The sequence below is a fragment of the Scyliorhinus canicula genome, chromosome 14 (assembly GCF_902713615.1).
Source record: "Scyliorhinus canicula chromosome 14, sScyCan1.1, whole genome shotgun sequence".
In the NCBI taxonomy this organism is placed as follows: Eukaryota; Metazoa; Chordata; class Chondrichthyes; order Carcharhiniformes; family Scyliorhinidae; genus Scyliorhinus; species Scyliorhinus canicula.
In genome coordinates, this window is record NC_052159.1 from 20,311,319 (window position 1) to 20,332,430 (window position 21,112).

General features: G+C 46.5%; 1 protein-coding gene across 1 annotated transcript in view; it reads right to left on the reverse strand.

Annotated features, from left to right (window-relative positions):
* LOC119977307 (cohesin subunit SA-2-like) overlaps positions 1-21,112 on the reverse strand; it is a 150,927-nt gene that overhangs the window by 96,239 nt on the left and 33,576 nt on the right. The window contains 5 exon segments of the mRNA XM_038818070.1: positions 4,442-4,518; positions 8,720-8,816; positions 15,133-15,282; positions 17,498-17,570; positions 20,192-20,381. Of these exon segments, the coding sequence (XP_038673998.1) occupies positions 4,442-4,518; positions 8,720-8,816; positions 15,133-15,282; positions 17,498-17,570; positions 20,192-20,235 (441 nt within the window). The 5' untranslated portion in view covers positions 20,236-20,381.

The window sequence follows — 21,112 nt, forward strand, 5'->3', positions numbered from 1 at the left end:
ATTAGAGGTGGTTTTAGATCCAAGGAAGTAGCATACAAATTGGCTAATAAAATCAACAGACCTGAGGATTGGGAGCAGTTTAGAATTCAGCAAAGGACGACCAAGGGATTGATTAAGAAGAGGAAAATAGAGCATGAGAGTAAGCTTGCGGGGAACATAAAAAGTGACTCTAAAAGTTTCTGTAGATATGTGAGAGAAACAAATTGGTAATGTTGGTCCCTTACAGTCAGAAACAGGGTAAATTATAATGGGAAGCAAAGAAATGGCTAACTAACTAAATAAATATTTTGGTTTTGTCTTCATAAAGGAGGACACAAATAACATGCCAGAAATGTTGGAGAACATTTCGTTTAGTGAGCGGGATGAATAGATTGAGATCAGTATTAGTAGAGAAATGGTTTTGGGGAAAGAGTCAGCATGGATTTACAAAAGGGAAATCATGCTTGACAAATCTATTGGAATTCTTAGAGGATTCAACTAATAGATTTGATGAAGGGGAGTCAGTGGATGTGGTTTATTTGGACTCTCAGAAGGCTTTCGACAAAGTCCCATATAAGAGATTAGCCTGCAAAATTAAAGCGCACGGGATTAGGGGTAGTGTATTTAGATGGATAGAAAAGCAGGTGGCATGCAGGAAACAAAGAGTAGGAATAAACGGGTCTTTTCCAAAAGGCAGGCAGTGATTAGTGGGGTACTGCAGGTATCAGTGTTGGGACCTCAGCTATTCATAATTTATATTAATGACTTAGATGAGGAAACAAAATGTAATATCTCCAAATTTACAGATGACGCAAAGTTGGTGGGAGGGTGAGCTGTGAGGAGGATACAGTGTGATTTGGACAAGTTGAGTGAGTGGCCAAATGAATGGAAGATGCAGTGTAATGTGGATAAAGGGGAAGTTATCCACTTTGGTCGCAGAAACAGGAAGGCAGACTATTATCTGAATGGCCATTAATTGGGAGAGGGGAATGTGCAACAAGACCTGGGTATTCTTCTACCCCAGTCACTGAAGGTAAGCATGTAGGTACAGCAGGCGGTAAAGAAGTCAAATGGTATGTTAGCCTTCACAGCAAGAGGATTTGAGTACAGGAGCAGGGATGCCTTGCTGCTAGTATACAGGGCCTTGGTGAGGCCACACCTGGAATATTGTGTGCAGTTTTGGTCTCCTTGTCCGAAGAAAGATGTTCTTGCTCTAGAGGGAATGCAGCGAAGGTTTACCAGACTGATTCGCGGGATGGTGGGGCTGACGTATGTGGAGAGATTGAGTCGGTAAGGATTGTACTCGCTGGTGTTCAAAGAAAAGAGGGGGGATCTCATAGAAATGTATAAAATTCTAACAGGACGAGGCAGGATAGATGCAAGAAGGATGTTCCCGATGGTGGGGGTGTCCAGAACCAGGGCTCACAGTCTGAGGATACAGGTAGACAGTTGAGGAGAAATGTCTTCACCCAGAGAGTGGTGCGCCTGTGGAATTCGTTATCACAGAAATCATTTGAGGCCAAAACATTGTATGTTTTCAAGAAGCAGTTAGATGTGGCACTTGGCGCAAAGGAGCTTAAAGGATATTGGGGGACGGCAAGATAAGGCTATTGAGTGGATGGGCAGCCTTGATCATAATGAATGGCAGAGCAGGCTTGAAGGGTCGAATGGCCTCCTCCTGCTCCTATTTTCTCTGTTTCTTTGACCCCAATCTGTATGCAAAGGGACTCATTTAGCACAGAGGGCACCACACAACTGATATTCACACAGCTACATGCACTTCCTAGACACATCACTGAATAGCAATTGGAAGCAGGAGCCTTTTCTTCTTCCTATCTCAGAAATACTGAGACTCATTACAGTAACTCCAGATCTCCTTTCTGGACCCAGCACAGTCCAGGAGCCAAAATGGAGCTTCTCCTGGTCTCTGTGGCTTCGGACCAGCCTCTTGTGCATCTTCTCCCTGTTCTCACAAGCATTGACATGAATACTTTCAGCTGCAGAGTCACTTCTCCACCTCCAGGTGCCAGGCCCTTAGAGGGCATTGGCAACCATGGAATTCCATTGGATTGGCCCATGATTATGCTTGGCAAAGTATTACAATGGTTTGCTCTTGTCTTAAGTATGGCCGGCCAGGAAACTCTCCCACTCTCATCACTTGCCTTTAGATGTATTGGAAGGATTTATAGGCTCATGAATCAACCTGTTTGGCCATGTTCTGAGCACCCTCCGTGGCACCAAATCCTGAAGTGGGACTTGAACCCAGAGCTCCTGGCCAAGAGTTAGGGATGCCACCACTGCACATCAACACCTCCGCAAATTCCCTACATTCGGGAATTTTCTCCATAGATGATTGAGGCGTTGATCTAATTGATGTAATTATAATGTCGGATGGACACCGTCAGTAAAAAAAAACAAAGAATTCTCCACCCTTCAGGGGCCTGTGAATCATTATGGCAGTCAAAGTTGGGAATGATAGATTTGTCGACACTAAGGGAATCAAGAGGTGAGCGTGGGATTGAGTGGAAGTACTATCGATAGTCCAATGGAATGGTTTGAGTGGCCATGTGGTCTACTCCTGCTCCAATTTCTTATGTCCCCATGTACACACAGTGCCCGAAGTCAGAGGTTCCCTACCGGTGTGCCGTGGCGCAATGGTGTGCCGTGAAGGCTGCACAAGGCTGCCGCAAAATGAGATTCAAAATGATAAAACATTAGTGTAAATAAACAAAATCTAGCCTTAGTTTTCAGCTCCGTGGTTGGTGTCTCCAAGTCTGGATGAACCTCGGACCTCCTACGCATGCGTTGGCTGGGAATGGGCCGCACACGCACGATTCAAAATTTTTACATTGTTCAGGCGCACTGCACATGGGTCTAACCGATGTAACAAAAAATCAGAATCGCAAATGCTTTTTCACATTGGATTGGATTTGATTTATTGTCACGTGTACCAAGGTACAGGGAAAAGTATTGTTCTGCGTCCAGTCCAGACAGAACATCCCATACATTTAAAAAAACATAGGACATACGATAAATACACAATGTAAATGTAGAGGCACAGACATCGGGTGAAGCATACAGGAGTGTAGTACTACTCAGTAGATAGATGTGTGAAGATATCAGATCAGTCCCATCAGAGAGTCATTCAGGAGTCTGATAAATGCAGGGAAGGAGCTGTATTTGAATCTGTGAGTGCTTGTTCTCAGACTTTTGTATCTTCTGCCTGATGGAAGGCGTTGGTAGAGAGAATAACCCGAGTGGAAAGAGTCTTTGATTATGCTGCCCGCTTCTCCAAGACAGCGGGAGGCGTAGACAGAGTCAATGGATGGACTGGGCTGTGTTCACGACTCTCTGTAGTTTCTTACAGTCTTGGGCCGAGCAGTTGACATACCAGGCTGTAGTGCAGCCAGATAGGATGCTTTCTATGGTGCATCTTAAAAATTGGTAAGAGTCAATGTGGGCATGCCAAATTTCCTTAGTTTCCTGAGGAAGTATGGGTGCTGTTGTGCTTTCTTGGTGGTAGCGTCGATGTGGGTGGACTAGGGCAGATTGTTGGTGATGTGTTCAACTAGGAACTTGAAGCTGTCAACCATCTCCACCTTGGCCCCATTGATGCAGACAGGAGTGTGTACAATACTTTGCTTCCAAAGTCAACGGCCAGCTCTTTAGTTTTGCTGACATTGGGGGAGAGATTGTGGGCCATTCCCAGCCAGTGCGTAAATGGTTCAGATTACCAACACAAAACATACCGAACCGCACATGTGCAACCCTTTCCTGGCTGTTGCATGCACAGGAGAGCCCAGGTTCTTTGGGAATTGGAGATGCCGCCCACAAAGTTGAAGACAAAGGCTGCACAAGAAGGACGCAAAAGCCTGAGAGAAGCAAGGAAGGCAGTGAGAGGTTTAAAAAAAAACAGGAGAGAAGACAGGGAGAAGTAAACAGAACAAAGTTCCCAGTAAGGGAAGACAGAGGTAAGAAACAGGAAATGATAAAGTTTTGAAAAGGAGAAACAGGCTCCAATATTTGTATTGGACGTGCAAATGGTGACAAGGCTTTCATTGTAAATTTCTTGAACTAATGAATATTGTATTAAATAGTGACTTGACATGTTTTTAGGAGGTTTTAGGGATAAAATGCTTTTGCGAGTGGGCAGTTCAGCTGGAGAAAATAGAAGACGTGCCTCAAAATGTTTTATAGTATAAAAATGTGCCATGACATAAAAAAGGTGGGGGACCACTGCACTAAGGCACGTTAGGGTTATCACTGCCCCTTTTAGCCATGTCAGTCTGTGGCAACTGTGAGCAAGCTGTCAGATTGGTTGACTCCCTGCATGTATCCTTCCTGATGTGAAACTGCTGCTTATACAGCATTCAAATCCACAATTTATGTGTCGAAGAAGATTGAATATACAGCACAGGATGAATACCGTGTTTTCAAATCAATCTCAAAAACCTTATTTCACCTCATCAAATTCCTCAGTCATTTTTCTCTTGATGTCAGGATTGTGCATATTCTGAAAAACCTCAGCCGTAACCATCCCTGCAACAACAGGAGAGAAAACACTTTGAATGAAACACATTACTTTAAAATGTTCATGCATGAGAATAAAATACATTACATTTTTGACAAAAGGAATGTCCTCATAAAGCAGAATATATGAATAATGAATGCACAGAACCTGCTGGTCAGAAAACCCAGGTCCTCGGTTTAGCCCTTTGTGCTTGTGGCTGGGGCTTTTAGGTGGGACAGTCTGGTTTCAGGGGGAATAGTCTCCATGGTTTTCATGCACAGTCCACTTTTGGACCACAATATCCAGTTTTCAACAGCACAGTCTGGTTTTGGGCAGTCCTCACACACACCAGCCCAGTTTTGGGCTAACCACAGCAACAGTTTGGATTTACCGAGTGCCTTTAATGTAGCAAATTGTCCCAGAATGCCTCATCAAGGCAAAACTGGACACTTGGTAGTGAAGATTCAAAAGATGGAGCCAAAGAATCAAATAGATTGTATTCAGGGATTGCTTGAAGGAAGGGTGACAGGTAACAAGACATAGGTATCTGGGAAGAGTGCGCCCAAGTGTGAGGCTATTAATTCTGATGGCGCTGTTGCCAAAATCCCCGGGTAGAGGGAGAGAAAGGACTTGAATGATTTGCAGGAATGTCCTGACATGTGGGCTGGAGATGACAACAAACTTAACGAGGCCTGAGGCTATGCAAGATTTTGGGGATGAGCTCAAGGACTTTTAATTTGATATATTGTTAAATCGCGAACCATTTGATTTGCATTGGTTCAAATAGGTAAGGACAGTACTGAAAGGATGAATGTATTTGTTTATTGTCATGTGTACAGAGGTACAGTGAAAAGTATTTTTCTGCGAGCAGCTCAAACAGATCATTAAGTACATGAAAAGGAATTTCGGGATGGATAGGATTTTTAAAAAATTATTTAGGGATATGGACATCACTGACTCAGCCATCGTTTATTGCCCATCTCTTATTGCCCTTGAGAAGGTGGTGGTGAGCTGCCTTCTTTGTAACAGTTTGGTACAACTGAGTGGCTTGCCAGACCATTCCAGAGGGTAGTTAAGAGTTAACCTCATTTCTGTGGGATTGGAGTCACGTGACGAGGTAAAGATGACAGATTTCCTTACCGAACGGACATTAGTGAACTGGATGGGGTTTTACACCAATTGATGATAGTTTCATGGTCTCCATACTTAAACTACCTTTTAATTCCCAATTTTTAACAATTGAACTCAAATTCCATGGGCGGCCATGTATCCCCCGAGCAATAGCCTGGACCTGTGGATCACTAGCCCAGTGACATTACCACTTCACCGCCACCTTCCCAAGGACTCAGGTGGACAAATTGTAACTTACATAAAATTGAACTTGGAAGATCATCCAGGAGATTGGCAGCATTTAAAGAGGTTTGTATTGGTTTTTCCATGTCAAGCTGAGGAAAAGTCTTGCTGATGAATTTGTGCTGATGACAGGCAGTCAGTACGTCAGCGTAGAGATAGTCATGAGCTGAAGAGTGGTGGTGAAGAGGTAGAGTTGGGTCCCGTAACTATGAATGATGTTAAGGTGAAGTCTATAGATGAAGATAGGAAGGGGGAAAGAATAACATTTTGGGACAGGTGCAATGTGACCACCTTTTGGGCAAGAGGAAAAGCCATTGGCAAACATGTGCTGGGTGTGTTTGGATCAGATTGAGATAGAAGCCAAGCTAATATCATGGCTTTGTGGAGGATCGAGTGATCCACCATGCAGCAAGAGAAATACTAGGACTAATGAGGATTCACAAATGTTCTAAAGGAAGCAAATGAGAGTCACACAATGAGCTCTGTGTCAGTGTATTCCATTGATAATGGCAGTTAATAATCTTTATTTTATTTTATGCGGGGCAGCACGGTAGCATGGTGGTTAGCATAAATGCTTCACAGCTCCAGGGTCCCAGGTTCAGTTCCCGGCTGGGTCACTGTCTGTGCGGAGTCTGCACGTCCTCCCCGTGTGTGCGTGGGTTTCCTCCGGGTATCCGGTTTCCTCCCACAGTCCAAAGATGTGCGGGTTAGGTAGATTGGCCATGATAAATTGCCCGTAGTGTCCTAAAAAGTAAGGTTAAGGGGGGTTGGGTTACGGGTACAGGGTGGATACGTGGGTTTGAGTAGGGTGATCATTGCTCGGCACAACATCGAGGGCCGAAGGACCTGTTATGTGCTGTACTGTTCTATGATATCTATGATTATTGTCACAAGTAGGCTTACATTAACATTGCAATGAGGGGGCCGCACGGTGACGCAGTGATTAGCACTGCTGCCTCACGGGACTGAGGACCCGGGTTTGAACCCGGCCCTGGGTCACTGTCCGTGTGAAGTTTGCACATTCTCCCCGTGTCTGCGGGGGCCTCACCCCCACAACCCAAAAAATGTGTAGGGCAGGTGGATTGGCCACGCTAAAATCGCCCCTTAATTGGAAAAAAAGGATTGGGTACTCCAAATTTTTTATTTTTTGTTAAAAATAAAAAAAAACACTGCAATGAAGTTACTGAGAAAATACCCTTAACAGGGACGATTTTTCAATTTGCAAACATCAGGTCCCAATGGGAGTCACCACTGGGATTCGCAAGTGGAATAATCTCCGCCCACCAACATTCGCTCATTGTACAAGGATTAAGGAGCGCAGAGTTAAGATTTTGTGGTGAAGATACAGAGGGGGATGCGAGGAAGAACATTTTTACACAGCAAGTGGTAATGACCTGGAATTTGATGCATATGAAGAAGGGTTTGGAATCAGAAACGATCAACTATTTCAATAAGAAGTGAGATGGGCACAGTAGGAAAATAAACTTGCAGGCTCCGGGATAGAGCAGAGGAATGGGACTGACTGGATTCCTCTGCAGAGAGCCAGTGCAGACTCAATGGCCTTCTTCAGGGCTGTTAGCACTCTATGGCTTTTAAAAGACCAGCGAAGCCAAACGAGTTTGGTTGGGTGGTGAGACCACCTCCATCCTGCATCCCATCTCTCAATTTGGACCCGAAGAGTTATTGGTAGGGGTTAAAGCAGATTTAGGGGACATAGGTTTAAAGTGCGTGGGGAAAAGTTTAGAACGGATGTGCGAGACAAGCGTTTTACACAGAGGGCGGTAAATATATGGAACATGCTGCCTGGGGAGGTGGTGGGAGCAGATACGATAGCGGGATTTAAGGGGCATCTAGACAAATATATGAATAGGGTAGGAATGGAAGGGTACAGACTCTGTAAGTGCATACGGTTTTAGTTTAGGCAGGTACCATGGTCAGATCAGGCTTGGAGGGCCAAAGGGCCTGTTCCTGTGCTGTATTGTTATTTGTTCTTTACCTCTACTTAGATATCTGAACAATTTTTCAGCATCCCCCAGGAACTTACCAGCGATCCCGTTATGTCAACAACTGCTGGCGCAATGCCCCGGGTCACAATGCACCCTCCTCTCTCTCTCTAATACCCTCCGCAACACCCCTACCCCATCGGCCCCATCCCCAAGTATCCAATTTCCCAGCCAAAATGCAAATACATGATTAAATTTAAATTTTCTAAGATGTTTAGCAGAGAAAACTAAACCTCTGTTTCCTCCATTGAATGGATTCAAGCGGTGTTTTCAGATGCTGCAAAGCTCCTTTTCCACTTCCTGTCAAGTCAAGAAGTTTAGAGTGAGATATTTCTATGAAGGAACGATCTTTGCAGGCAACTTGGCAGGTGGTTTGCAGGAAGTGGTTCGGGAGTGAGGAAAAGGAAAGAGTTTGCATTGATACAGTGCCTTATCTTGGAACATAAGAACAGGAATCGGCCATTTAGCCTCTCGAGCCTGCTCCTCCATTCAATTAGATCATGGCTGATTGTACCACATCTCCATCTACCCAACTTTTTCTCCCAATATCAGGTGATATTCTAACCTAATCGAACGCTATAGATCTCATGCTTAATTCCCCTTAAGTCCTGGAAGCAAAACGGCGGAAGGAAGGGTGTGAAAATTGCGTGGATAAGAGGACTATCATTATAAATATTTGAAATATAAACCAAAGCAATCATTCTTAATCAGCACATTTTAGAAAGGAAGCGTAGCTTCGATCAGAACAGCGAGAGATGGAATGTCCGGAAAATATTAAATCACCCCGATGTATTCAAGAGCATTTTTAGTGAAATATAGGGTAATGCATCATGGATAAGACATTGCACATTAATAACAAATCAGAGTAGGGTACCTCTGCATCCTGAACATTGAATGAAAAAAATGATGAGATCCAGGAGTGCGGTATCTCTGCCTTGTTTATACTCTTCAATCCAGTCGTTGACAACAAACTGCCAAGCAAGAATAAAAAGTCATACAGCCTAAAACAGCATTCCAACTTAGAAACCTCTTCAAACAAATGCATACAATTCCTTCAAATCAGAGAAAGATTATTGGTTCCTGTTCAAAAATGTGTGGACTAATTTCTGGTATTTCATCTGATGTTCCTTGTGGACACTATGTTGAAGACTGGCCGTATAATCATTTCTATATTCTATATAATTCTAGGGGAGAAATGTACTCGAAAGGTCGCAATGGCAAAATGTAATATTTTTCCGATGCTAAGTATAATATGGAAAGGTCAGCTGATTTGTATTGACGGGATCATGGGTTTTTATTAGCCAGAAAAGAGCAAATGCTGGATTAATCGAAACCTCTAATTTTCCACGCAAATTAGTTGGTCCTTCAACATTACACCCAATCTCTAAATATACTACAACATGGACTGTCCTTGTCCAATATTTATCTTGTTAAAGTCAGTTTTTAATGGAAGGTATACAATAGAATGTGCAGGCATTCTCCGATGCTTTATACAGATTTCACATTCTCTCTAATCCTTTTTCGGAGCCTCCCTTACTCTTCAACAACCGCAGCTACATCTTTTAGCAGCGTGGTTAACCTTTGACAAGTGAAGTGAGCAAATTGTCTCTGCAACTTGAAGACATTATGGGGGCGATTTTCCAATATGGAGCCCAAGTGTTCAGGCCGTCGTGAACGCCGTCGCGTTTCACGACGGCGTGAACCGGGCCCGAGTACGACCGATTCAGGCCCCTACAGGGGGCTAGCACAGCACTGGAGCGGTTCACACCGCTCCAGCCTCCTTTCCCGGCACCAAATGGGCGCCGCGCCAACCCGCGCATGCGCAGTTGGGTCGTACCAACCTGCAAATGCGCAGGGGACTTCTTTAGCGCGCCGGCCCCGACTCAACATGGCGTCGGTGTTCCGGGGCCGGCCGCACCAGAAAGTAGGCCCCGGGGGGTGGGGGGGGGGGTGGAGGCTGGCCTGCCAATCGGTGGGCCCCGATCGCGGGCCAGACCCCATTGAAGGCCCCCCACGGGGAAGGAGCCCTCCTCCCCCCCACAGGGCCCCCCCGACCGTTCGCGCAGAGTTCCCACAGCAGCGACCAGGGGTGAACGGTGCCGGCGGGACTCTGTCGGATCCGTGTGGCCGCTCGGCCCATCCGGACAGGAGAATCGGCGCCCTGCCAATTCCAGCGGCCCGCGGCCGGCGCTGCACCAAACGCACCAGCGCAAATGGCGCCGATTCTCCGCACCTCGGAGAATCGCGCGCCGGCGTCGGGGCGTCGTGGTGCCGTTGCGCCGATTCTCCGGCCCGGCGCGGGTTTCGGAGAATCGCCCCCTTTGCTCTTTTCCTCGCTCTGGTCCTTGTCACATGATGCCATCAATATTTTCTAATACTCGGAAGAAAAACACCGGAGCCAGGAGCTGCCAGCTAGCATGCCAGTTTACCGTCATCACCCTGTCTCTGAGCCATTTTCCTGAAGGTGGAATCCTTCACCGTTTCTGGGTCAAAACCCTGCCACCCCCTCCCTAACAGCACTGCTGATCTGGCTGTGGCCTTAACTCCACATTCCACCTACTCCCTTGTTAATCATCTATCTAGGACAGCCTGAAAAATATTCCATGTCCCTGCCTTCACCGCTCTCTGGGGAAGAGAGTTCCAAACACTAACTGCCCTCAGGGAGAAAAAGTTTCTTCTCCTCTCCCTCTTAAATGGATGACCCCTTATTTTTAAAATGCAGCCCCCTAGCTCTAGTCTCTCCCACAAGGGGAAACATCCTTCCAGTATCCACCCTGCCAACTCCCCTCAGGATCTTATATGTTTCAATAAGATCACGTCTCATTCTTCCAAATTCCAATGGACACAGGCCCAGCCTGTCCAACCTTTCCTCACTCCAATAATCAGTCTTTGAACTGCTTCCCATGGATTTACATCCTTCCCTTAAATAAGGAGAGCAAAACTCTACACAGTACTCCAGGTGAGGAGCAGTTGGGGACTCTGGGTCTGTACTCGTTGGAGTTTAGAGAAAGGGAGGAACTGAAGGAGATCAGAATTAGTAGGGAAATGGTGTTGGGGAAATTGAAGGCTGACAAATCCCCAGGGCCTGATAATCTACATCCCAGAGTATCGAAGTAAGTGGCCCTAGAATTAGTGGATGCATTGGTGGTCAACTTCCAAGGTTCTATGCTGGAACAGTAACTAAAGATTGGAGGGTAGCTAATGTAATCCCACTGTTTAAAAAGGGAGCTGGAGACAAAATAGGGAATTATAGATCAGTCAGCCTGATGTTGGTAGTGGGGAAAATGTTAGAATCCATTACAAAAGATTTAACAGAAGAACACTTGGAAAACAATGGCAGGATCGGACAGAGTCAGCATGGATTTATGAAGGGGAAATCATGCTTCACAAATCTACTGGAATTCTTTGAGGATGTAACTAGTAGAGTTGATGAGGGGGAGCCAGTGGATGTAGTTATTTGGACTCTCAGAAGGCATTCGACATATAAGAGATTAGTGTGTAAAGTTAAAGCACATGGGATAGGGTTAGTGTATTGAGATGGCGAGAAGTCTGGTTGGCAGACAGGAAGCAATGTACAGGAATTAACGGGTCTTTTTCCAATTGGCAGGCAGTGACCAGTGGGACAACGCAGGGATCTGTCCATGACTACAGCTATTCACCATATATATTAATGATATAGATGAGGAAACTAAATGTAATATCTCCAAATGTGCAAATGACACAAAACTGGGTGGGAGGGTGAGCTGTGAGGTGGATACAGAGATGCTCCAGTGTGATTTGGACAAGTTTAGTGAGTGGGAAATGCATGGCGGATGCAGTATAATATGGATAAATGTGAGGTTATCACTTAGGCAACAAAAACAGGAAGGCAGATTATTATTTGAATGGTGTTATAATCCGAGTTGATGTTATATCTGGATGGGAAGATCCTAGAATGGAACCCAGGCTTAAAAGACCGTAACTTAGCTCTAATTAGTTTTAACAACAAGAAAAAACATTTTATAAAATATTTTTAAAATTGAATTATGAAATTATACTCCTTTACTCCCCCCTTTAGTTCAACAATTACACACGGGTTTGAGCATGAGCACGGATTACAAAGTATGGGCGCGGTCAAACCAAATTGCAACTTTGTCCCATAGCGCGTGTGTTTAGGCTCGTGCTGCCCAGCGCTCACAGCGGCGAGAAAGACAACGCTATCTAATGCAATTCCGGTTAGATTTGGGGTCTTAGCGGGGAACGTGCGACTGAGACCCATCACCTGCTCTGAGGAGCCCCGCTCGTCAAAACCTCTCAGTGCAGACTCAACCCCTGAATCCGCCCAAAGCCACAACCCACCTACAAGGTGGTTCCTGCCCCACCCTCCACCAGTGCCCCTGCCAGCTGGCAGGGCACCTGGGCACCTTGGCAGTGCCAGGTTGGCACCCAGATGGCACTGTCAGAGTGCCAGGCTGGCACCAGCCATGCTAGGAAACCACCCTGCCCAGAGAGCAAGCACCTCAGGGCCTCCAATCCCCTGGGAGATCCCCACGAGTGCCGTTGCATCTGGTCCCCATTCGTGGGAACCAGTACTGGACGGCGCTCGCACAAGGTCTCCAAGGCGAATGGGATAGGTCCCAATGTTTCCGTCACCTTAGGGAACTGCATATTAGAGTGAGACTACCCATCTTGTTCTAATATGCAGACTTGCCAAACAACGATCTTGGCCACAATAGGCAGGCTTCACATCACGATGTCTTGCGAGATTGCGTTAAATCCAATGAAGTGTGGTGAGCCAAGTAGATCCCGGGATCAGGATCTCCTGAGATTTACTGGCCAGGTTTTGCCGCGACGCGCTGATTTTCAGATGCAGCGTGGCTGGTAGATCGCACCCTACGTGTTAATCTACAGTGGTCACACTTCTACAAAGTCCCTTTTAAGCACACAAGATGACTGTGGGCAAATACACTCTCCACTCTGATTGAATGTTTATGGCTGTCTCCTCAGAATCCCCCCAGATGAGTGTCATGTGAGAGTTTCCAAACTCCACTCCCAAAAACACACTTAAAAATCTTCTCTCATAATTATGTGCTTAGTGCTTTGCATTTCAAAGTCCAGACCAAGTTTGCCAAATAACATTTTTGAACAATGCTTCCGCTCCATTCTTAATAGTGAATCCAGTCCAGGATTTGACACAACCCCTTTAAGATTTCTTTGTCTTAACTGCTGTGCAAACTGCTCTCAATTGCTTTAACTCTTGATTCCTAGATTGTATTAAAATGGCATCAGAAGTTTGATTTACCTTTGAAGGTTATTGTCCCACTTTAAATCTGGTTACTGCAATTATCTCTTTAACACTTTGTTAACTCTTCCTTGAATTCTACTGAACAATACCTTGGTCTCTGTTCATTTAACTCCAGTTGTCTTAAACATTCTCTCTGACCCCCAATTCCAGTTATCTGGACTGTAACTTGTACAATAGGAAGCCTTCCTCTTTGCAGCACCCATCCTGCCCAGTTTTTCTGCTGGCAGAGTTGAGAGATGTTCACTCTCCGAGGCCTTTCTCCAACTGCCAACAAATTAGCTAAACTAAAACTTAACAGCTTCCCTAACTGACAAGGTCCCAGTTGCTAAGCAACTAAAACTTAACAGCTTCGCTAACTTACAAGGTCCCAGTTGCTAAGCAACTAAAATAACAGCTTCCCTAACTTACAAGGTCCCAATTGCTAAGCAACTAAAACTTAACAGCTTCCCTAACTTACAAGGTCCCAGTTGCTAAGCAACTAAAACTTAACAGCTTCCCTAACTTACAAGGTCCCAATTGCTAAGCAACTAAAACTTAACAGCTTCCCTAACTTACAAGGTCCCAGTTGCTAAGCAATGCCCACATATCTCTGCTGGCCTATTTATTCTTCATGTTGTAGTCCTCTCTAAGCACAATAGAGACACAGTGGAAACTTTACCAACCCCCATGCATGAAAACACCTTGGTGCAGCATGAATCTAGCTATAGGTTTTACCCTTTCAGGCACAGAAATATTAAATTAAACCCACTTAAAATCATATTTATTTCTAATGTTTACCAATACAAATATACATCCCTTAAAACTACCTTTGTTTTCCTAACAATGGCTATAGATTGAAAGAGCAGAATTTGCAACAAGACCTGGTGTCCTCATACACCAATTGCTGAAAGTAAGCATACAGGTGCAGCAGGTGGTAAAGAAGGCAAATGGTATGTTGGCCTTCATAGCGAGAGCATTCGATAACAGGAGCAGGGATGTCTTGTTGCAATTATACAGGGCCTTGGTGAGACGACACCTGGAATATTGTGTGCAGTTTTGGTCCCTTATCTGAGGAAGGATGTTCTTGCCCTCGAGGGAGTGCAGCAAAGATTTACCAGACTGATCCCTGGGATGACAGGACTGTATGAGGAGAGATTGAGTCAGATCGGATTATATTTGTCGGAGTTTAGAAACATAAGCCTATAAATTTCCAACAGGACTAGACAGGGTAGATGCAGCAAGGATGTTCCCGATGGCAGGGGAGTCCAAAACTGGAGGTCACAGTATAAAGATGCGGGGTAGGCCATTTAGGACTGAGATGAGGGGAAATTTCTTCACTCAGAGTGGTGGGCCTGTGGAATTCTTTAGCACAGAAAGCAGATGAGGCCAACAGATTGGTTAGCACTGTAGTTGGCATTGTGGTTAGCACTGCCGCCTCACAGTGCCAGGGGCCCGGGTGCAATTCCAGCCTTGGGTGACTGTGTGGGGCTTGTATGTTCTCCCCGTGTGTGCGTGGGTTTCCTCCGGGTGCTCCGGTTTCCTCCCAAAGTCCAAAGATGTGCAGCTTAGGTGGATTGGTCATGATAAATTGTCCTTTGTGTCCAAACGGTTAGGTGGGGTTGTGGGGTTGCAGGGATAGGGTGGGGGAGTGGGCCTTGGTGGGCTGCTCGTTCGGAGGGTCTGTGTATACTCGATGGGCCGAATGGCTTCTTTCTGCACTGTAGGTATTCTACGTTCTATGACCTATTGTCTGTTTTCAACATGGAGTTAGATATAACTCTTGGGACTAAGAGGATCAAAGGATATGAAGGGGAAAAGCGGGAACAGGTTATTGAGTTAGATGATCAGCCATGATCATGGTGAATGATGGGAGTAGGCTCCGAAGGCCCAACTGGCCTACTCCTGCTCATATTTTCTCTGTTTATCTGTTGAACACAGAGTTCTGAACTAAAGATTACTGGTCTTGTTGGAATGTTAGACAAAGCTGCACCATCTCCAGTCTCTCCTTATTGTCCCACACATACCTGCATTGCGCTCTTTCCCATCCTGACCACTTCAAACAGTGTGACGGCCTCAACGTTTTCATCCCTCTGGCGGTTCCCATTCCTTCGTTCCTGTCGAGAACACACTGATGCTCTCCTTCTGCCTTTCTCAGACTGGTTCCTTCGCCTCTTCTTCAATGCCGGGAAAAAGTGAAGGAAATGAACATTTTATGGTTGATTTCCAACACTAATATCAAGGCTGCCTCATGGGGCAAGTGTCCTCAAGAGGGTTGCTGAAGTATTTCCTGACTTTATCACCATTCGATTAAGGTTGATACTTTTGCTAGCGTTTATTAGCCTACTGCTGGACCACAAGAAAAATTAATTTAACAGCACATACTATGGGAGCCAACACTCGAACAAGTGGGTCCTAGTATTCAGATTCTTTTTTTAAAACTTTAAAACATCATTCATTGGTAACCTTCCACTGCCTCATGGCACCGAGGTCCCAGGTTCAATCCCGGCTCTGGGTCACTGTCCGTGTGGGGTTTGCACATTCTCCCCGTGTCTGCGTGGGTTTTGCCCCCACAACCCAAAGGTGTGCAGGCTAGGTGCATTGGCCAAGCTAAATTGGAAAAAATGAATTGGGTGCTCTAAATTTATTTTTAAAAATTGATAACCTTCCAATTCAATAAAATCAAATCCTTTTTACGACAGGGCAATAAGAGCATCAATCATCCGGAGTCTTTAAAGTTCCAATACCTAAACCTACAAGTGCTTGAAACTTGAAGCGTTTTAATATTCTAATAGATTTTTGGGCCCTTAGCCAAGACGACATAATGAGGTTTGACTGAGAGCCCAGAAATCCATTAGTCTGTTGAAACGCCTGAACCTTAGAGAAAACATTGCTTGGTTGGCAGCTCTGGCTCTCTGATCTCTGCAGTCAATTGCATAATGTTTATTTGGAAAATGTTAAGGGGCGGGATTCTCCGACCCCCCGCCGGGTCGGAGAATCGCCGGGGGTCGGCGTGAATCCCGCCCCCGCCGTCCTCCAAATTCTCCAGCCCCCCCAAAAATCGGCTCGGTGTGAATCACGCCGCCCGCCTCAGAGAATGGCGGGGACCGGCGCGACTCAATGGGCCCCGGGGCTGCCCGAATTCTCCGGCCCACCATGGCCCGAAGTCCCGTCGGTTTTTTGCCAGTCCCGCCGGCGTAAATTGGAGTAGGTCCTTTATCGGCGGGACCTGGCGGTGCGGGCGGCCTCTGGGGTTCTTGGGGGGGTGCGGGGGAGATCTAGCCCCAAGAGATGCCCCCCATGGTGGCCTGGCCCACGTTCAGGGCTCACCGATCCGCCGGCGGGCCTGTGCCATGGGGGCACTCTATTGTTCCGCACCGGCAGCTTTAGTAGTCCGCCATTGTCGGTGCGGAAACAAAGCCCTCTGCCCATGCGCGGGGATGACGCCAGCACATGCTGGCGCTCATGCGCAAACGCCAACACGCGGCAGGCGGCGGAGGCCCTTCGGCACCGGTTGGCGTGGTGCCAAACCCCTTTCCCACCGGCCGGCGGGGTGCAAACCACTCGAGGGCGAGCCTAGCCCATGAAGGTGCGGAGGATTCCGTTCCTTTAGGTTGGCCCGACGCCGGAGTGGTTCACGCCACTCCGTCCCGCTGGAGTTGCCCGCCCCGCCGATTATGGCAGAATCCCGCCCAAGATGTTTCAAGTGTTTACACTTTCTAGTATTCTAAGGTCGGATGTTTTACATTTTTATTGAACTTTTTGAAAAAGTCGAAATTTATAAATGATTGACTTTTGAAAGCCATTTTTACATGTCCTATTATTACTTGTGTTCATTGGATCTATACAATGTATAGTGAGTCAATGGGCATGAAACTGCCACTGCTTGGCACGAGGGGCATGGGAATAGGGTGAATAGGCATAGCTTGGCATGCGGGCATGAGAGCCCATGGGGGATGGGTGGAGAGGCATAGCTTGGCATGAGGACATGATTGGCCATGGGAGTGGATGGAAGGGCCTTGCATGGCATTGGGAGCATAAGGGGGAAATTTTGATCTTAACTTTCAAGTTTCCCTCGTGCAGACTATAGCTGCCCCGACTCCATGTAACTTACGGAGGAGTAGAATATGTCTATCTCTGCAACGAAGCCAATTAGGTCAGGACTGCAGGGTGCAGACTCATGACCTGAAATAGTCCTTAAAAGGCCGTGGTGAAAATCGGAAATCCCAGGAATGGGGTCAAGAATCCTGGAATAGGGAACCACCCGCCATTTTTAAAGGGCTCCCGAGTCATCCCGACTTGGTGAAAATGCAGGCCTTCGACTTACTCTCGAGGTTGAGATACATCAGCTTCAAATCTTGCAGCCAAGATAAGAGATCTCCTGCTACTTACCGGCAAGGAGCCTCCGCTTCCCCTTCTCTGATTCTCCAGATCATTGTCAGGCTCGGAGTGACTCTCGCTCTCTCTGAAACAAACATGAAGTACATCAAATCTCTGCAGTTAGTAGCCTACGCTGACCAAATTCCATAGTTCTATAGTTCTACAGCCAGTGCTCCGGGATGTTTACCAATATTTTGAGGTTGCATTTCATGATTCCAACCAAATGTGGGTCAGGTAGTGAAGAATCAGAGATCTAGTCAGCATTATATAACGCCTGGCAGACTTCATAAAGGTTTTGGTGCTTGATTAGCCAAATTCAGTTTACACGATATGGATTTTAATCTTTGGGGACAACATTCCTCAATTATGTTCGGGAGGGAGACCAGGGAAAGGAACTTCTCACAACCAACACCCATGCCAAGTCTTTGCTCTGATATTTGGGTTGAAATCCTCCAGGATACTGGCAGGCACGTAGAGGACAAATCAAGCAGCAAATCCCACAACCGTGTCCTGTTCCGACCTTATTTCCCTACTGCAAGATAATTACAGGGTCAACAGGGCGGGTAGAATTGCTTCCCAACGTGGGTTACAGGAAAATACAGCTTCAGTTTCACCCTCAAGAAATATCAGGACATGCGTGGCGTAGTCAGGCATCAAGTAAGGTTTTCCAAAAATGTGATTTCATAGAATTTACAGTGCAGAAGGAGGCCATTCAGCCCATCGAGTCTGCACCAGCTCTTGGAAAGAGCACCCTACCCAAGGTCAACAACTCCACCCTACCCCCATAACCCAGTAACCCCACCAAACACTAAGGGCAATTTTGGACACAAAGGGCAATTTATCATGGCCAATCCACCTAACCTGCACATCTTTGGACTGTGGGAGGAAACCGGAGCACCCGGAGGAAACCCACGCACACACGGGGAGGATGTGCAGACTCCGCACAGACAGTGACCCAAGCCGGAATCGAACCTGGGACCCTGGAGCTGTGAAGCGATTGTGCTATCCACAATGCTACCATGCTGGACATACTTTACTCCACTGATGTGACGTGTTTCCATTTTGCCCGCAAACAATTCTTTGGTCTTTTTTTTTAAATGTATTCATTAGCAGAATGTGAGCATTGCTGACAAAGCCAACATTTGTTACCCATCCCTCATTGCCCTTGAACCCAGTGGCTTGCTCGGCTATTTCAGGGGGCAGTTAAGAATCAACCACATTGCTGTAGATCTGAGCCACATGTGGGCCAGACTGGGTAAGGATGGCAGTGAGGACACCAGAGGCCTCTGTGCTAATCTCCTGCCTCCATTCCCAGCTTTGACCTCCCTCAGGATGGGGGGAAGGAAAAGAGTGAGCGAGAAAGTGAAATCACCCGCCTCATTAGTTGGGTGTTTTGAGGTCATTAGGGGGCTCGTCAAGAGCTTACCTGCTGACTTCCCGAGGTCTTGTTCATGGGGGTGGGCAGCCGTCAGGGGTTCTGTGAAGTTGACCCGCTCCGACCTGGCGGGAGCAGGGACGGTAGCGCCAAAACTGTTTCATTTTATGGGAAAAGTTGCAAGTTTGGACCAAAAAAAACTACTGAGCAGCAATGGAATTTGAATAGCCAATGTTTCCCTGCCTTAATTATCCGAGGTCCCAGCTCGATATGTGCCCTGGGCGTTTTGAAGATGAAGATTCTCGTATTGTTTTTTAAGACCACACACATAGGTGGTAGCAGTAGCAATGGTCACTTCAGGCTGGAATGTGCCCACTTCCTGGTGTCCCATCTCCATTACTGCCCCCAGCTACCAAACTCTTTTAAAAATTAATTGACATGGATGTGGGCGACGCTGTCTAGGCCAGCATTTATTGCCCTTCAGGAGGTGGTGGTGAACTGCCTTCTTGAACTGCTGCAGTCCCTGAGGTGTAGGTACACCCACTATGCAGTTAGGGAGGAAGTTCCTGGAGTTTGACCCAGTGACAGTGAAGGAACGGTGATATATTTCCAAGTCAGGATGGTGAGTAACTTGGAGGGGACCCTCCAGGCAGTGGGGTTCCCAGGTATCTGCTGCTCTAGTCTTTCTAGATGGCAGTGGCCGCGGGTTTGGAAGGTGCTGCCTCAGGAACTTTGGCGGATTGCGGCAGTGCATCTTGTAGGTGGCACACAAGGGTGCCGCTGTTCGTCGGTGGTGGAGGATTTGAATTTTTGTGGAAAGGGAGAGCAATCGAGTGGGCTGCTTTGTCCTGGATGGTGTCGGGCTTCTTGAGTGTTATTGGACTGGGCGGCTAGATCAGTGTCCAGCCTCATTAAGATTCTGAAAATCCTGCCTCCCAGCAGCTTTGCAAGCTGGGATCGGACCCATCCCTTGATTCCCACCTCATACAATGTCTACACATTCATAATCGCTGAACGAAGAATCTGATCCAGTATCCAAATATAGGATCCGATTGAAGAGATGGCGCCAACCAGCAAGAAAGATTGGGGAGAAAACAAGATATTGCAGAAATTTTCTGTAACTAATGAACAAAAGCATACCATGAAAAGAAACACAATTCCCTCAAGCGCCTAGAATATTTCTCGCGGGACAGCTTGGCAACCCGAACTAAGCTGCCAATTCACCAAGGTGGCCAATCTTTCAGGATAATGTAGTTGTGGCATTGACTCTGCTTCCCCGGCCTGCCCCCCACCCTCAAAATAAAGCACTCTTCAGTTACGTGGCTCCTTACCTTTGGAGGGAGGTTCTGCTTGATAGCTCTGGTTCTGCTATCATCACTGCCAGGTGTTTGGAAACTCAACCACGGACGTCTAACAAAATGGCTTCCTCAGAATGGCAGCCATTCTATGGTGTCCGCCCACTGTGCCTTCTTAATTCTGGCTCAAGGACGTCTCTGCCTGGTGTCACATTTTGTTGTGGAGCTGCAGAAATAGAAAGAGAGCGATGTAACGTGTTCATTGAGTGAACTTGGACACAGCACATGGCTCCACGTGAAAAGAAAAGAAAACTAAAATTATATAGCATTTATATAGCATTTTCCGTGGCCACAGGATGTCTCAATGTGCCAATTACAGCCAATGAAATACTACAGTGGAGAAAACGAGGCAGTTAATTTGCACTCAACAAACTCCCACAAACAGTAACGTTATAGTGACCAGATCATTTGTTTTTGTTTTGTGATGTTAATGGAAGGAAAAATATTGGCCAGGACATCAGGGTTAACTCTCCTGCTCATCTTCAAAATAGAGATATGGGATCTTTATCTTTTACATCCAGCCAAGCAAGCAGTGCTTTCATCTGAAAGATGGTACCTCTGACAGTACTCCCTCAGAATTGCATTGGAATATACTCTGAATTTCATACTTTTCCTGATCTGGAGACCCACGTTACGAGTAGAATGTAGAGTTCAAATAGCCAAACATCTCTTGAACCAAGACAACAAAGGAGAACCCTTCAAGGAACTGGGTGCTGGAGTCGAAGGATGAAGGAAGGCTATAGGGCCATTAGAACGTGAGCGGAAAAACTCTTAGAACGAGGGTGGGAGGAAGGGAAAACCCCTCGACAAGCAAAGTAGCAGTGAGTACCCTTTCACCAGGGAATTCCCCAGGAAACAGGGTGGTAATGGGGCCTGTCCTGAGGGGAAGGAGAGAGC